The sequence below is a fragment of the Schistocerca nitens genome, chromosome 2 (genome assembly GCF_023898315.1).
Source record: "Schistocerca nitens isolate TAMUIC-IGC-003100 chromosome 2, iqSchNite1.1, whole genome shotgun sequence".
In the NCBI taxonomy this organism is placed as follows: Eukaryota; Metazoa; Arthropoda; class Insecta; order Orthoptera; family Acrididae; genus Schistocerca; species Schistocerca nitens.
Window position 1 is genome coordinate 201,866,127 of NC_064615.1, and position 19,340 is coordinate 201,885,466.

Here is a 19,340-nt window from a genome sequence, read left to right on the forward strand (position 1 = left end):
ATATAAATGGATATTCTGCTCAAGAAGCTCAACAACTCAAACAGTCCTGATTTCTTTAAAAAGACTACTGAGTTAGAAGTAAATAATTTATATTATATTAAAAACCAGATACAGTGAAAAAATTTCTATGGAGCTTCTTTGAAACTAATTGGTGGTTTGGATTTTCAGTATTTAAGATGGAGATATTAAACGGAGATATAAGGTAATGAAGAAACTTAGAAATGTTGATAATTTTTCGTTATACTGAGTTTCGAATTTAATTTTTGAGAATAATGTTGACGAAATGACCTACTAGTGACTGAATGGGCCCACTGACGTGAAAATTTATACCATCTATCAGTTGGAACAACACTAGCGCCACTACAGGCGAGAAATCAGCCGTAAGATTAACTTTCGTTTTTGGTTATTTTTCTTCTTAATTAACCAAATAGTTATTATATTTTTATTTTCGAAACATCAGTAAACTATCGAGATACGTAAATTATCGAGAGATAAATGTAAAAATAGACGAATCTCACTGATTCAGTGCCATAAACTACGATTTATTCATGGAGAAATGCTTTAGAATATATGAGCAATTGTAACTTATACTGTTCGAATCAAGAGAATATAAACTCATACTTCTTGCACGAGAAAGAGATTTCTTTAGTTGTCTGTCCTTACTATGATAGGCACTCTCCTTGACACCTTACAATTATGTGTGAAGTCTAATGATTTGCGCATTATTAAACTTCATTCTAGTTTCCAGTGCATGAATATTTTAATGTTAATTGTTTTTGTTTGAATAGTGAGTGTGTTGAAAATTCTTGCCGATTGTGACTCAGATTTAGCAACAATAGTGGAATTGTTTTGTTCTTTGTTGGGTAACACATTATTAACTTTCGATGTTCTTCTATCACGTTTGTATGGTTTACCCTTCAGCTACAGTTATGGTCGCTTACTTGGTACGTTACATAATATAGGTATTACATTTCATAAACGTTTCCTGCATTCCTGATCCACTATGAATGGAAGTGTAGCGAACAAAACTTCTAGAAGTCTTTCTGCAGAAAATCAGGTCTTCTGCTGTTTAATAATATCCTTATTTAAGAGAAAATGACATTCTTATATAAATAAATGAATGACATCCGATACCGCGTGCAGAAGTGTTCCTTGTTGGCCGCTTGGAGCACTGTGATCGCAGAATATAGCAAAAATGGGCAGCAGTGTCGCCTCTGTAGTTATAGGTTGTACGGGGACTATGAACATTAATCACTACACTCACTGCGATAATTTTGTTTCATATTCTGGGTTCGAAAGGTCACCTTGTGAACCCGGAACATAAAAAAAAAATTCAAACTTATCGCAGCTAGTGTATCGATTAATGTTCACAGTCTCTCGTGATTCATCCACTATCCAGTATGTGAGTAATGACTAATGAGTATGAGTATCGCTGAGGAACTAGACGTGTTATACGTGATAGTGTGTTGTTTGTTTATTGTTTTGTATAATGTGTAATGTAGTGTAAACAGTACGGACTAGAATATAACTAACAGTGTTCTTCAGCGTGATTGTGTATTCTGCAACGAGTAATATCCAATAATTTATAGAAAAATGGCTGCAGCTTCGGGAACGATGACATTTCAGGAGAAACAAGCAGAGAGAATGAAGAAACTGAGAGAGCTTCACAGTAAAAGGGTAAATGTCACATTTCATTTGTAGCATCATTTTGTTCTTTGGTCGTTCAATGGTATAAAGAGTACTAAATTAAATGAAAAAATGTGGTGTAAGATGTTTCGTTGATTTCTATAGTAATTTGGTACTAGTGTACAGATGATTTTTAAGTACCATGCTTATCAGCATTTAAGAGTGTCCAGTTTCCTATTACTTATGACTATAAATTGCCTTTTTGCTTTTAAATGAGTGTGAATTTTTTTAATAGCTATTGTTTGTTTATAAATCGTTGATGCAGAAGTTTTAATATTTGGTACTCCATCGTGTTAGTATCTGTCTTTACTAGGCTACCTTTTGTTTTTAATTGACTACCATGTCTCCACTATGGAACTCGTAATAGGTTAGATTCAAAGTAGCTGCATTTATATGTAATAAAACCCATATTGGGGAACCGATTTCTGTTGTGAAATCGATTGTTTCCGATATTGTGTTCACACCAAAGACCAGTTTGACAGTTCGCTACGCCACTCCACCCTGTGCTGTCTTCATCATCAAATAATAATTGGAACCTACATCAAGTTAAACCTGGCTACTGTATTAGTTGATTGGTCTCCCGCAACAATCCCCCCCGCCTCCCCTCCTCCCCCCCCCCCCCACTTCCCCCTAATAAGTAATTGATGATTCCTTGGATTCTATGAATGTGTGCTATCAGCTTACCCTTCTTTTAGTCAGGTTAAACCACGATTCCAAACCCCCCCCCCCCCAAGTCTGTTTAGTATCTCCTCTTCAGTAATGCTATCGACTCATGTAATCGTCAGCATTCTTCTGTAGCACCACATTTCAACAGCTTCTATTCTCTTCTTGTCCGAATTGCTTACTGTCTAGATTTCTTTCCATACAAGACAACACTACAGACAATTCCTTTTAAAAAGACTTCCTAATGCGTAAATTTCTAGGATACATATTTGATTTCTACAAATTGTCCTTCTACAGAAACACTTCTCTTGCCATTGCCAGTCAAAATGTTACATCCTCTCTGCTTTGGCCATCATCCATTAATTAGTACCTAAATGACAAAACTTGTGTACTATTTTCAGTGCCTCATTTCTTAATCTAATTTCCTCAGCATCATCTGATTTAATTTGACTATGTTCCGCTACCTGTTTTTTTTATTTTTTTATTTCGTAGATGTTCTTCGATATCCTCCTTTCGAGGCCATGTCAATTCAGTTTAGCTGTTTTTCCAAGTCCTGCGCTGTCTTTGACAGAATTACAGTGAAATTAGCAAAACTCAAAGTTTTTAATTCTTCTTCAGATTTTTCTTTGGTTTTCCTTTGGGTCTGCTGATTACTCAGTGTATAGATGAAATAAAATCAGGGATAATCTACATCCCTATCTCACTCCCTTCTGAACCACTGAAGCTCATTCATGCTCTTTGATACTTATAATTGCTGTGTGGATCTGTGCAAGTTGTATATAATCTTTCTTTACCAAGCTGATATCTTCAGAATTTCAAGGAATGTATTCCAGTTAACATTGCCAAGTGTACTCTGAGTTTACAAATGCTGCCTTTCCCTTAGTTATAAATGGATCTAGAGGCTTGATTTGTCATCTAGTCATTCCTGCTTAGCCAATTTCTGGATTCTGCCAATCTATTTTAGACATCTGTATTCCCTTTCCTCAGTTTCATTTGCATTCTTATATTTTCTCCTTTCATCAATAAAATTTAATATCTCCTGTGATATCCAAGGATTTCTACTAGCCTTTGTCATCTACTGTATTCCTTTCCCCTATTTCAGCCAGTCATTCATAATGCTTAGTAACATCTGGTTCTTTCAACGTAATCATATCCCATCTCCTTAATTTCCTACTCTTTTGCAGTCTCTTCAATAAACAATAAATTATGGACAGAGTCCACATCTGCCCTTGAAAATGTCTTAAACTTTAATATTTGGTTCTGCCATCTCAGTCTTACCATTAAATAATAGTTCTGCAACCTTCCAGTGTATCCATGTCTTTCCGCATATACAGTTTTCTTTCATGTTTATTACACCAAGTGTTAGCAATGATAAAATAATGCCCTTTGCAAAATTTGGTAAAAATGAGTGTTGCAGTATCACCTGTCGGCTTTGATCCATGGTGCTATCAAGATGACAGACAACACTATTTCAAGCTTAGACAATATGATAATCAAAATGTCACTCATTACATATGCGAACAAACACAGATATGATACAACAAAAAAATTTAAGTGCAGAAATAATATGGGAGAATTCAGCACATAATTTGAAATAGGCACAGGAGTACAACAAGGGGATGTACTGTCCCCAGTGCTCTTCAATTGTGCTCTTGAAGAAGTTGTTAGAGAATGGAAAAAAGCAGGTGCACCAGCACACAGACTGGGACCAAGACATAAGGGCATAGAATTACACTGTTTAGCATTTGCTGATGACATGGTACTGATTGCACAAGACATTACCGATGCACAGAAACAGCTAGAATTATTACAAGAACAGGCAGCTAAAATAGGATTACAAATTTCATTTGAAAAAACAAAATTTATGACTGACGTCAAAGATGCACCTTCTGATCTCAAAATTGGTAATAACTACATCTCTCAAGTAAAAGAATTTAAATATTTAGGTGAATGGATTGCAGAAAATTGTAATGAAAAGAAATCTGTCAGATCAAGAGTCCAGAAAATGAAGACGGCGTTTCAGTTAACAAAAAACATTTACAACAAAAAGAGTCTCTCGTGGAACTGCAAAATACGACACTACACAACAGTAATTAGACCCGAAGCTCTCTACACATCTGAGACACTAAACCTTCAACACAGAACACTAAAAGAGGAATTAGAAGTGAAAGAACGTAAGATAATGAGGAAAATCCTAGGACCAAGGGGTACATTATCCAAAACCCAATGCAGAAATATATAAAAATATCTCCAAAATAACAGACACAATGCGCATGAGAAGAATCCAATTCATGGGGCACTTAGAAAGAATGGACTCAAACAGGTTAACGCACAAAATCCATACATTTTTAAAGAACAAAACTCCAAGACCGAACTGGTACAAACAGACGGAAAAAGACCTGAGAGAATTAGCGTCTCCAAATCTACATGATAGAAATGAAATCAGAAAAATCACAAACACGCGGGGTTTTGAGGAAGAAGAGAGAAAAACTAACTGACATACATGGTCTACGCAACAAAAGCTAGCCCATTCGTTGTTTATGAAGGAATACTGGGCGAAAAGGAAGGCCAACAAATGTTGATTACGCGAGGTCCTAAGTGATCCATCCGCGAAGAAGAAGAAACTAACAGGATAAAGTGGGAGTTGGCGGTTTTTGGGCAGTGACAAACTAATTATTAAGAAATACCAAAACAAGTAAAAATCAAGCAAATGAAAACTTTAACAATCAACAAAACTACAATAAAAAGGCCTGTATCTGAAATTGCAGTGGATCGAAATAGCCGAGGCAAATTCCATGTACCACGAACCAACACATAGCTCTTTAACCTTGTACCAGAAACTTCACTTGTCCCGTATAGCTCAAACAAAATCCATGATGCCAGAAAACAACACACAACTAGTAATGTCTGGTACCTGACATTTCACTGACATAGCTGTATAGATAAAATGAAGACCGTTGTACCACAAAGCCATGCTCACTTATATAACTAATATCAAAAACCTGACCTTACCGTTTTAGGTAAAACAAACTCCTTAATACCCACTAACCATAATCCAACATAATTACTGACAACACAACACAAAAATTCTTATAAATAATCACACTAACGCCAATTTTGATATACAAGAAAGATAATTATGCACCTAATCATACATGCTTATATTACTACCAAAAATAAAAATAAAAAAATCCTAGGAGACATACCTACCAACCACTCAGCTGCCATATAAGAGTAGCGATAGCAAAAGTAATATGTCATGAGTAGGCTCTCTCGAATGGCGAGCCTGGAGTTCCCAAACTGGAAACCCTTCTGCATAGAACATGATGTGTTGTTCAAATGACAAGTTCACTCATCTTAGTTTTTCACAAATATAACACTTCATCTGCTTGTCAGTTAAACCAAATAACTGTAGAAATTTAACTGTGGTCGGCATGTTGCTCCAGATTGTAGCACATGAGGACCTACTCGGATTTCATTTGTCATGTGCGTAATTAACAAAAACCTAAACATAAAATTAAATCTCCAGCCATAAAAGCACACCACACTAATAATTCCAAACTTTGAAATTAATCTGTTAGTCACAACTGCCAACATCAAAATAACTCGCTAACAAATTGCCGCAATCTCTTTCAATGTTACCCTCACAGATAGCACGCAAGGAGGCCAGTGAATCACTTGCATCATTCAGAAACAGTTTAGAAAGATAAACACCCTACACTAGAGAGCACCACCATATACCCCAATGTGCCCTGTACAAACATGATCCTTGTGAAATACACTGTACCAGCATGGTGTCACCCAATGCAATCCAGTTATGTCATTGGTCAGTGCAGATGAGTGATACCACAAACTTTGGCTGACGCAAGCATTGTACCAGGTGGTGTCCAGTTTAATCCCCCCCCCCATTTCCATGTTGTCCTACTATTTTTCTTTCTATTCCCTTTCCTATTATTGAATCTCAAATATTTAACTGGTGATCCCTTGATATCTCAGAATGTGTCCTGTCAACTGATCCCCTCATCTAATCACATTGTGTCACAAATTTCTTTTCTCCCCAATTCTGTTCAGTACCTTCTGATTAGTTATGTGATTTGCTTACTTAATCTTCAGCATTCTTCTGTAGGACCACATTCCAGAAGCCTCAGTTAGTGGACAATGATTTCAATGCATCATCATCTCTCGTGCTGCCCCTGTTCTCAGGGAATTTAATATAATTTGCCATATCTGGTTTATTTGTTTTGTGCCTAATACTTGTACTACAAATTGTATTTACTTTGTTCTCAGAATTTTGAGTACTTATTAATTTTTTGATGTGCATTACATGGTATTTCTACTTTTCCATGATGTGGTGAGAGATTTCATAATACTTTGTCAGTCAAGTCTGACCTTAGATGTGTTCATGTTCCTTGTGGGTAGTTATGTGAGTGGATGAGACTTAAAAAATATGTTGGTGTGTCTGTAGCCTACAATACCCCATGTGACACATACTGTTGCTCTCAGGTAATGGATGTTAATTTGTAATATATTTGGAAGTTGAAGAAAGACTGTGGAGTATAAGTATGTCTTAACAACCACAACAGCATTGGAATTCTATGCAGTGTAAGATACATGCAGGTCATTCTTCTTGAATCTGTAAAACCAATCTTCATCCCTTCTTACTAAACAGAGACACAGAAATGAAAGTGCATCACAATGTTTGCTTATATCTGTCAGCAGCAGAACAGAAACTTAGCAGCATGGCATTGTTCAGTGAGAGTGTTGCCCAGTGAGCACTGCAGGTACCTGGTTTGAATCAGAAATTGTTTTTTGGTGGAGAAACATTCCGGATGAAAATTCCCAAACTTGAGTTATATAGCTGAAATTATCTTTTGCCCCTCCCACAGCAGTGCAGCTGTTGAACATGTGCTCTTTGTCTCCCCCAGCCCCAGCAGGATGAGTTGAAAAATGTAACCATATCTAAACATTACTGATAAATGATAGAAAAACACATTCTTTGTTCATTTGACAACATAAATTGTTGTCATCAGGAATGGGCTATTGTTATGCAAGAGGCATATAAAAAGGAAAGGATACTGAAAGAGTTGGAAGCAAAATGTATTTAAAGTTTTAGCAAATGCATAAGAAGAATTAACAACAGTGGAAATTCTGAGTTGGAATGATAAGTAAAATAAGGAAAAGGCAACAACTCACCTATAGCTGATTGATGTGGGGTGCACATAGGAGATACAGAAAACAGTATTTACGCAAGTTTTTGAGCTCTTGCTTTATATATATATATATATATATATATATATATATATATATATATATATATATATATATATATATATATATATATATTGGACATCTCTGCCCAAACTCTTTGTCTTTAAATATGTCTGCTTGTGAGATGTCTGCTTGTGTCTGTATATGTGTGGATGGATATGTGTGTGTGTGCGAGTGTATACCCGTCCTTTTTTCCCCCTAAGGTAAGTCTTTCTGCTCCCGGGATTGGAATGACTCCTTACCTTCTCCCTAAAACCCACATCCTTTCGTCTTTCCCTCTCCACCCTCTTTCCTGATGAGGCAACAGTTTGTTGCGAAAGCTTGAATTTTGTGTGTATGTTTGTGTTTGTTTGTGTGTCTGTCGACCTGCCAGCACTTTCATTTGGTAAGTCACATCATCTTTGTTTTTAGTAACAGTAAACACATTCACCACATAGACACCCAAAGGACACACACACACAGTAAACACATTCACCACATAGACACCCAAAGGTACATGGCCATGGCGAGACTGACCATTGATTATTGAGAGCAGTTGCCTGTCAGATGGATGTGGAGGTGGTGTAGGGAAGGGCACATGAATCGAGGAGGAAGTTGTGTGAGGCAGGCCTTTCGACAGATGACTCAGTGGCTACACACCAAGACAAAAGGTGTTCAGAGGAGTACATAAGAGGTAGAGGAGGGAGGGGGGGGGGGGGTGAGTGAAGGAAAGAAGAGAGAGGTAGAGGTGAAGAGAGAGAGGGAGATGGGTGGGGAGAGAATACCTACATTGGGGGGGGGGGGGGGCGGAGCAGGAAACAGGACAGGAGTGTTGTGGACAGAAAAGGTAAGATGAGGCAGTGGGAAATAGGTTAGCAAAGGTTTAGGCGAAGGGGATTGTAAGAGTGCAGTGTGTGCTGGAGAGAAAATTTCCACCTGCATAGTTCAGAGAAACTAGTGCTGGAAGGAAGTATCAAAATGGCTGTAATGAAGCAGCTATTGAAATCATTAGCCCAAGCTTTAGGCTCGGAAATCTGTTTATGGATGAATTGGTTAGCATCCTGTTTGTCAGTAAAGGCTTTGACAAGAGTATCAGTACATTTCAACAACTCACACTTTCCACTGCATGGCTGGCGAACGGGTGACAGCTGTAAAAGTGGAGGTACTATTCGAGTTTGTCACACTAGATATGAACAGACGTATTGATGGAGCCATCTGATAGGTGAAAATTGACATGTAGAAAGGTGGCTTTGTGAGTTGGGTAAGACCAGTGGATGTGGATTTGGGAGCAAGTGTTGAGGTTATGCAGGAAAGAGCAAAGATTGTCCCTGCTACAAGTCCAGGTCACGCAAATGTCAACAGTGAATCTGAACCATATAAGAGTTTTAGATGTAGACTAGATAGAAAGGATTCCACCATATGGCCCATAAATAAGTTGGCATAGAATGGTGCTATGCGAGTACCTTTGGTAGTACCACAGATTTTTTTTATAGATTTGGCCTTCGAAAGTGAAATAATTATGGATCAGCCAGGTGGTGTGTTTGCTATCAGGAGTATGTAGGGAAAGATAGTGTTCCATGACTGTAAGGCCATGGTCATGGGGATGTTAGTTTGTAAGGAAGTCTCATCCACAATCTGGTGGTAACGGGAGACATAATCTGCGGAAAGGTGGTGAAGGAAGTCAGCGGTGTCTTGAACGTAGGATGAGAGGCTACGGACTATAGTTTGCAGGTGTTGGTCAACAAAGGCAGAGCTTTGTTCTGTGGGAGCCAGTATGGGACGATCAGTAGGATGATCTGTGGGGATCGGGTTTTGTGAAGTTTGGAAAATAAGTAAAAGGTGGGGTGTGTGTGGGAGGGAGGGGGTTACTGGTGTGAGGAGGGAGATGGATTCAGGTGTCAAGGTTTGGAATCAACTAAGGCCTTGAGGAGCTGCTTGGGTTCGTATTGGACTTCTGGAATGGGATAATGGTTGTAAGGTTTTGCATGCAGAGTTGTCAGAAATGTGGCAGAGATGCTTAGCAATGTGGTCACTACAATTGAGCCTTTCTCTGGAGTGATGACTTAACTGAAATCCACATCAGTCAGTAATTCCTACACGTTATGGTACCATGTCATACATTCTGAAACCAAAATATTTTGTTTATATTTAACTGAAATTTATTTATTTATTCCATATATGAGAGGTTGTAATGAATAAAAAAAACTATTTAAAACATTATTTGCTCCGTATCTCAATATCAATATATTTCAGTTAAGTTGTCGTTCCAGGGAATTCCTCAATTTATGACCACTGTGGTGGATCCTTTCTCTGCAGAAAGTGTGATGGACCTGGATGAGTTTTCAGGTTACAGATAGCTGTACTGTGGACAGATTTCGAAAAGGAAGGTGAGGCCAGGGTAGAAGTGAGGAATTTTTGAAAGCTTACCAGGGTCGAAGGGGAGGAGGATAACAGTTGGAGGGAGGATGGAACTGTTAAACAAGGTTTTGTCAGTACATTATTTGGAAAAGTGATGTTTCCACTATAGAGATAATGAGTAAAGGAAAGACAGTCCTTCATGAGTCCAGCATGGTTGGACTTAGGTTTTGGGCTAACAGCCGGGCTGATGAGTTCAATAGTTGCTTCACTGTGCATGCCCCCCCCCCCCCCCCCCCCACACACACACTCACTCACTCACTCACAAACACCAGTCAGCTATAGTGAGTGGTTCCTTTCTTTTATTTTAACTAAGAAGAGTTACGTACAAAAAATGGTGTGATACCTTTGATAACAACAAATGTGTTATGAGAGTGCTACATCGTCAGTCCAGAGATTAGCCATGAACCTAAAAATAATGTTCAGATGTAGTGATATTTTTGCTAGTGGCTGTCTATTTCTTGAAAAACATGGTCTTGGCTAGTTGTGATGATTTTACCTTTCTCAAGGTGGTAATCATTGCATGGTAGTGCATAGTTTGCATTTTCATTATATATCACGTGTTTCAGGCCCGAACTGTAACACACAATATGATGATGTGAACCACCCCCCCCCCCCTTTTTTTTACGTTATAATGTGGCCTTTCTTTTCCTTAGTCAGGCTGTTTTTGGAGCAGTATAGTTTCTCAAAAATAAAGTGGTCACTGTGGTACCTTATCCGTTCAAGAAAATGAGAAATGTTCCAGTCAGCAGCTTAAGCACCCCATGAGCCACATTAATTTCTGAACTACTCTCTGAGCACAGCTGCCATTTTATCTGGCTCATTCCATTACTTCTTCAGTATTATCAAACTCTAAATCAAAACTTCACCGAATTTTCTTTCATATACATGTAATTGTTGTGTGTAGGAATCTTACATACTCAGTTCACTAGACAAACAATCAAACCACTCATATTAATGAGTTTTATTACAATAAGACAATTACAGTACTTAACTTTGATAGGTGTGCCACAAGCAAAGAGCGACATACAAAATAATCAGACTTCTTCAGAATAGACAAACACAGGTGTGTGCTATTTAGAGATCCCTAATGAAGTGGTTAACGTTGATGCTGCTATCCAAGTTGGCTGCCACCAGTAGGGTGTGGTTCTTATGTCCTCTTCACCTAGGGGCTGCTTTTTTTTTTTTTTTAGTCCTGGAGGGAGGTCGGTGAGTGTGCGATTGGCTGACTTCTTCTCATAGCTTCTCTTCCCTGTCATTCCCGACTGGCATGCTGGTGCTGACTTGATGCCATAACAGTAATACTAGTTTATTTTAATGAGATCTAATGTGGCATATAAATGGCCCTCTTAGAATACTATATACCAGGAAAAAAACAGTTGTCACTGACATGATTGTTCTCCTTTCAGGTCATTGGTTACTTAAACCATTATGAAGGGCAAGGGTACATTTATGGTGATTAATTTATTTTAGTTTGAGAGCATGAGAACATCTGGATGAAAAGTGAATAATTTAGTGGTACCGGGAACCACACACTGAATAGTAGAAGTGTTGAGTCATCAACATGAGAACAGAAAAGTTTTGGCCGAATTGTTTCCTAAATTAGAGAATGAGAAGAAACGTGCACACGAAAACATGCATGTGCATGTGCTCCCCCCCCCCCCACACACACACACACAGCTGAACACACAATGCCGGAATTGCAGTTTGGCAATTGGAATTGGGAGAGGAGTTATGTCAGGTGGAGTGGGTAGAGGGAGAGAGAAGAGAGAGAGAAGCAGGATGGGGAGGGGCGGGGGGCATAGCTAGCAGCCCACAGTGAGGCAGCTGGTGTGTGGGATAGGAATGTGGGGGGGGGGGGGGGGGGGAGAAAGATATGTACTGGAAAGGAATGGAACACATGGGCACTGGAGCCAGTGAGTTTGTGCAGGGCATATTGCTGACGACTTAAACTTAAAGGTGTTTAATGGGAAGGGTTAACAGAACAGAGGAAGGGGAGTCTCTTGAATAGTGGGTGTGGCTTCAGCGGGTTATCAGAGATGGAGGCTAGCAGGATTATGGGAGCAAAGGATGTGTTGCTAGGATAACTCACATTGCATAGCTCAGAAAAGCTGGTGCTGAGAGGAAGGATACAGATAGCACAGGTTGGAGAGCAGCCATTGAACTCAAACATGTTGTGCCACTGAGTGGTCAACCCTGTTCTTGGCCACAGTTTGGTGGTGGCCATTCATTGTGGTGGACAGCTGGTTGTTGGTCATATAAAATACTGTGCAGAAATTGCAGCTGAACTGGTATATGACATGGCCACTTTCACACGTGGCCTTGCTTCTGATGGGAGCAGATAATTGTTAGTTTCTCCATGTTTGAAGAGTTTGGGCGAATTGGATAAGCCTGTGACAGGACTGGAGTATGATATGCTGGATGTGTGAATCAGGCAGGTCTTGCAACTGGGTGTGCCACATGAAAGTGACCTTCCTTGCAAGGTGTTGGGAATGGCATAGGGCTGGACCTATTGTTGGGTAGGTTGGGTGGAAGGTGGAATATCACTATAGAAGGAGTGGGAAGGATTGTGCTTAGGGTGCCCCTCCCTTCCAAGCACAATGATAAGATAGTCAAGAGCTCTAATGAAGGGCATGTTTCAGTTGCTCCATTGCAGGGTGATGAGGCGGGCGCTCCTTTACAGCTGGTTTTTGGTGGTGGTGGTGGTGGTGGTGGTGGTGGTGGTGGGAGGAGGATTGGGTGTGTGAGGATATTGTGTGGGAAATCTGATAAGGGAATAGGTTTGATGATAAGTACCTGTCTGCGAAGGCCTTTGTAAGACCTTCTTGTCACTGCAGATATGCTGTCCATGATGAATAGAGGCGATTTCTTGGTGTTGAAGGGGTGACATCTGGATGATCATTGTTTTAATGCCACCAGTGTTGCAGTTCATTGACTTAAAACTCTGCTTGTTCATCACAGTGTAATATCCAAACATGTTTCCCCTTTTCTAACAAGGGGAGGACACAATGTTGGGATCACAGATTTACTTCAAACTTTTTACACCTTTAATAGGCGCTTGAAGCAACATAATGTGCAAGCAGTAAGGTGCACTACTCTGGCCATTCCAAGAAAATCACAAGAGAAGCTTTTTGTGTCTATGATGTAAGTCATGTATTTGTGTGTAGATGCCACACATTGGAGTTTATACTGGTCAAGTGGTTAGCATTCGAGTTACGTAAAAGGAATGTGTATGAGATGACGTTCGACTCCTGCTCAATCTTAACTTTTAACCCCCCTATTTTTTCCATCGCTGGTCACATCATGTAATTTATATCACATTTGAGGGGTAATATAGTCTGATACCATGCACCGCGGAATTTGAATCCCCGCCAGACATTGAAGACCCCTAGAGGTCTCTGCGGCATCGCGCCGTAAGCTGTGACGGCGCGTGCCTCCTGGCCCGCTTTTAGTGTGAGGGCGCCACAGTGGAACACGTGGCTCCAGCGGCCAATAGCGGCGCCCCCAATAGACTACTTAAGCGCCTGCCTCTCGCTCAGCCAGCCAGTCTAATCTCGCGTACATCTGTGGACACATCGCCTCACGTTAGACAGCTTACTTACTTTCTTGTTCTGTGTACGAGTGGACGTGTTTGTTAGGTTTCCTTGTGACTCCATTGTTCGATCTTGTTGTTGTTTTTTCTGTCCTTCGTTGGTCGTGTTCGCCCTCTCCCGTTGTGGTGTTGTTCGCGGGCCTCTCCGCGGGTCCAGCTGCGCTTTCTGTCATTTCAACCCCGTGACTGTCCCGGTCACAGTTACACAGTTACAACAAATAGTTTTAAAAAATCATGTGTATTTGCTTGAATTTTTAGTGCATTTCACATTATTTGACTACTTACTGTTTTTAATTAAATTTAATTATTAGAACAAACATATTTATATATCGACAAGTAAATGACGAAACGCATAGTTTTCCTGAAAATGTATGCCTATCTTGATTTGCGAAATCCCTTATACGTGCAATCTGATAAGGTGCCCGGAACTACTTTGCACGTCAAATACTTTGAGCTACAGACATATTTACATAATAGACGTGTAAAATTTCTCATGCGAATTTCTCGGAATTGCCAGAGTAGTGTGCCTTACTACTTGCACATTATGTTGTTTCAATGGTCTATTAAAGGTGTACAAAGTTTGAAGTAAATCCGTGATCCCAGTGTCATGGTCTCTCCATATAAGTGTTTTCACCAGTAAGGTGTTATCAGTTTTAACTCTCAAGGATTTGTTCAGAAGAGTTACTTTTTGTTTGTGTAACTTCCCACAAGTTGTTATGTCAATTCATCCTCCACGCTCAAAGCTAATTTTTCTGTTAATGAATGGAAAGTCTTGCCATAACTTGCCATTGGTTTATCATGTATCCTGACACACGCATAATTTTTGTAATGTGATATAACTCACCAAGATAATAGCTAAACATACTGGAAGCAGTCAGTACTTTGCCACAAATTACATAATGCGAACAAGGCGCAATACTGTCAACATGCTGCATGCAAACTGAACTTCACTCAAAACCAAAAATATGGCGTTGTTTTCAAGGCTTTGTTTGAATAAGGTTTTAAAAATTGTTTCTTACATAAATTGAACTGTTAGAGCCTAATTTTTTGAGGTGGTGTGTATAATGTTAATATTTTCCAAATTTTGTGCAGTAATATGAGGGAACTTAGTCTAGCTTTATGAAAGAATGCACGCTATCATTTCAGTTGATTAGTTTAAAAAGAGAGAATAAGATGACTGCTACATAAGACTAAAATCTGGAACATTTCACTCTTTGGGGGCACCATAACATATTGTTACAAATATGGGTTGTGCCCAAAAAATGAGATAAAGCACTTATTCGGGTTTAGGTGTCCATATTCTTATAGTTTTCTGTATTTACAGTGTATCAGTTTTGTGAAACAATGTTTCATATGATAAATGGTTCATAGAAACATGCAACAGGCAGCGGTATTCACACTAGGTTTCTAGCTCATGCTCTTTCTGTAGCAAAAGTAAATGCAGACACCCAAACACAGGTCCCACAGCTATGGTAAGACTTACTATTGACTAATGATTACTGATAGCAGTTACCTGGACAGATGGAGCTAGGAAGGGGGGGGGGGGGAGACAGAGAGAGAGAGAGAGAATGTCTGCATGAGTCATGAGTGGGGTCTTTCTCCCTTCCCCTCCGCTGCCCCCTTTTTTCATCCCCCTCTCCCCTGTCTATCTCTCGTGTGCTCTACCCTCCTTCCGTCTTGTTGCGCAGTCACTGAACACTGATTCCCCCGTCGAAACACCTGCCTCACTTGATGCCGCATCATCCTTCGTGCTGTGTGTATCATTCCCCACCCTGTCCCTACCTCCATCTGCCCAGGCAACTGCTTTCAGCAACTGATAAACAATAGTCAGTCTCACACTGCTAGAGTGTGCATTTGGGTGTCTATGCGGTTGTGTCTGCCCAGAATATCCATTGTTGTTTTTCATCTGGTAAATCTATTTTGACCATAACCACATTGCCAATCCATTGTTCATTTGTAGTTTGACATTGTTTTCTATATGTGAACTGAAGTTTGATACTTAAATGAGAAATCATTTGGTTCCCTTCTGCCAAAAGTGAAAGCACTGAAAATCTTAACATGATTCTACTTTTGACTCTGTTGCTATTATAATATATATATATATATATCACGTGATTGTTTCAGAATGAAGCACGCCAGTTGAATCACCAAGAAGTAGTGGAAGAAGACAAGCGCAACAACCTCCCAACCAATTGGGAAGCAAGGAAACGAAGAGCAGAGTGGATTTTAAATGATGAAAAGAAAAGAAGAGAGGCTGAAGAAGGTGTAAGTCACCCTATTTACCTCTAGAGTTTTTATTGGTATGTAGCGACAGGTGTATTTGTGGGTTTCCAGCTGAGCCGGTTTTATCTATGTACAGTACTGATTCAAAACCTTAATGTCCATTGTCTTGCAGTGAAAGAAAGCCAGGTCTCATCTACAGTGACAAAGGAGAGAGACTGTACTGCATTGTAAGTCAGCTCATGCACTGTACTTGAATTGCTCATTTGGCAGGTGGCTGCCAATCAAAGACAAGTATAGGAGTTAGACTGATTCAAACAAACAGTTTTCAAATGCCTCAGAATGCTCATATTATAGTTTTCTGTTTTATAGCATGCATTACCTATTTTGTATTTTTAATTTTGCACTGCAGATGGAACAAAATTGCAATTCCAAATCACCATTATGAAATCTTTAATGAGATTCTCATTAATTATTTTATGTCTTCTAAAATACATCCATTGTGTTTGTAGTTAATTTCCCCCAATTTTTTTGTGGGCTTTGTTAGTGGCATGACAGTTATTTCTCTAGAGGACCTGTGCAAGATACTTTGAATGAAAAAGTGCTGTAAGATAATGATCCACAGAGTTCTGAGTGTTAGTTATTGCACACTCCCAGATTTCTTCAATAGTGCTTCTGTTTAGTGATTAGAATTGTACACTAATCATTCTTTTCTTATTACTACATTTTGAGGAAAGTCTGGTTCATCTATAACTGTGTGAAACTATGTAATAGTAAGACTAGCATAACTGTCTATGTTCTAATGATAAAACCAGCATGTCATATTTTTATGGAGTAAATTTCATGCAATACACACACACACACACACACACACACACACACACACACACACATTAAAATTTTATGGCACATTGATCTCTCTCATTCCTGTGTTCCCTCCAGGTGCTCAGACTGTTAGTACAAGTAGGTATTGATCCTTTAAGCATTCAGAAAATTACAGAAGTGCTGAGCAGAGATGTCAAGAACAAAATCTTCACACTGTTAAGAATACTCTCCTCTTCACATGTGAAGTGAAGTAAGGTTCTACCACTCACTATTTTAGGAAATTCCTTTCTGTGATCATATCATGAACAGGCTCAGACCAATTACATCAAAACTCTCAGGAAATACATGACAATCAGTCTTGGTCTGAAGCTTAATCAGACTTTCTCAGGTAGTGACAAAATACATCCATCTGATTAACAGTTTTGTGCCATTCAACCTTGTGATTTTAGATCACAAGCATAGCTGTCTTCTAAAAAGTCATACATAACATTACATAGCAATTGTAATTGCACATATCTTTTTCAGTGGTGAGTCAAAAAATGAATAGGGGCCAGACTTACTACCATGCATGTTCCTTTCAACCATTTACTTAGATGTCATACTACAATATAAGTGCACATACAAGATTCTCTTCATTTAATAATACATTGCTTAACTTCACTGTAAATAATACATGCTTAACTTTGCTGCATTTATGTTCTCTGTAGAGGCTAACCAACTTTTTTGTACTGCCATCTATTCTGCCAGTGACAGTGTACTGTAAGTCATCAAGTTCTTGGGCCTGACCATAACTCTATCAAAACATCCAACTTCATACAACAATTAATAATACCTTCTCCTCATCATAATTCCACCACTCTCCCAGAGTGATTTAATTCCAATTTCTGTCATATGTATTACATCTTGCCACCCACAAAGCATAGGATTGTTTACTCTCTAGTTTACCATGTTGAGGTTGTTATATTTGTGGTACAGTACACGACAGAGAATTGGCATAAGCAGTGTGTTGTTTTCATTCATTCATCATTAATTCATACATTGTATTCTATAAATCCCATCATTATGGAAAGCCTTCAGATATGTGAAATTAGTCAGGTTATAAATTAACTGCCAAAAGCATCTATGTCAAGCTAATTACCTATAGATTATGATTGCTTGTAATATGAGTCACAAGCTTATATTAATTGATGAAAGGATATCGTTTTCCATTTACGGCTGTAGAAGTTTTATTCTCTATTGCAATTTTGGCATTATGCCATTGTCAAGTAGAAATATTCAATGCCATGCCATTGCACAGTCAAAGTATGGTAGCCTAGTGAGGTTGTGTTCCTGTTATAGGCTGTTAATAGATAACATGTACATGTATTCACAATATTAGTAGTAACTATAACTCCAGTGCTGCCTTTGGCATTGCACGGGAACCAGTATCCTCAAAGGCAATTTGAATATCACCACATGACACTTGAACAATGTCTGAGGAGACATATAACTACATGAGTTGGGAGTGTCCTTGGAAAGAAACCTGAAAAAAAGAAGAAAAGAAAAAAAGTTGTTTGCATTTTAGTACTTCAGACTGGTTTGTCAGTATCTTCTGCTCACAGGACGGTGTACCAACTCAAACTGAAACCTTACACAAATCAAACAATGGAAACTCCAGGCAGGAATATCAATAGTGTCGGAAAAGACAAATTGCTGCTTACCTTAAAGAAGACAAGTCAAGTTGAAGAAGGCACAACTAAAAGACAGTCCCATAAAGCTTTCCCACAGCCTTCATCACAAAGGACACACACACACACACACACACACACACACACAAAAGCAAGCCCACCTCACACACACACACACACACACACACACACACACACACACACACACACGACCACCAACTCCACATCTCAAGCCAGAATGCAGCATCACTTGGGATGCTAGCAGCAATCTAGAGGGGGAGGGATAGTAAGGTATGGGTGGGGGGAGAGGCAAACACTGTCTGTTGGAGAGTATAGGGACTAGACTACCAACAGGCACAGCATCAGGAGGTTGTGGGGAAAGGAGGTAAGGGGAAAAAGGAGGGGAGTGGGGAAACAAGTGGATGCATTGGCAGAGGGATGCAAATAAACAGGGTGGGAGGTGAGAATGGTGAGGAGGTGATAGGACAGAGCAGGTGGAAACTGTTGGGTGGAGGGTGTGGGGATAGTATGTTACCGTAGGTTGAGGCCAGGATAATTATGGGAGCAGAGAATAGGTTGTAAGGACAATGTCCATCTATGTAGCTGAGAAAATCAGGTGGTGGAGGGAAGGATTCAGATAGCTCAGTTAGTGAAGCAGCCATTGAAATCAAGTGTGATACGTTCAGTTGCATGTTGTGCCACATGTAGTCTACTTTGCTCTTGGCCACAGTTTGGCAGTGGCCAGTCATCCTGGTGAACAGCTGGTTAGTAGTCAAACCAAAATAAAAAGCTGTGCAGTGATTGCAATAGAGCTGACAAATGACTTGGCTGCTTTGGCAGGTGGCCTAGCCCCTGATGGAGTAGGATAAACCTGTGGAAGGACTGGAATAGCAAGTGCTGGGTGAGTGGATAGGGCAGCTTTTGCACATGGGTCTTCCATGGTGATATGAACCAAGTGGCAAGGGGTTGGTATTTGAAATAGCATAGGGATGGATTAGAATGTTGTGGATGGTGAGTGGGCAATG

The 19,340-nt window shown here is 39.5% G+C and overlaps 1 protein-coding gene across 3 annotated transcripts in view; it reads left to right on the forward strand.

Annotated features, from left to right (window-relative positions):
• Positions 1-1,221: 1,221 nt before the first annotated feature.
• LOC126235902 (pre-mRNA-splicing factor SYF2) overlaps positions 1,222-19,340 on the forward strand; it is a 54,320-nt gene continuing 36,201 nt past the window's right edge. The window contains exons 1-3 of one of the 3 annotated variants that reach the window (XM_049944847.1): positions 1,222-1,402; positions 1,590-1,677; positions 15,728-15,868. In XM_049944847.1, the coding sequence (XP_049800804.1) occupies positions 1,594-1,677; positions 15,728-15,868 (225 nt within the window). In that variant the 5' untranslated portion in view covers positions 1,222-1,402; positions 1,590-1,593. The other 2 variants (XM_049944846.1, XM_049944848.1) reach the window with 2 other exon arrangements.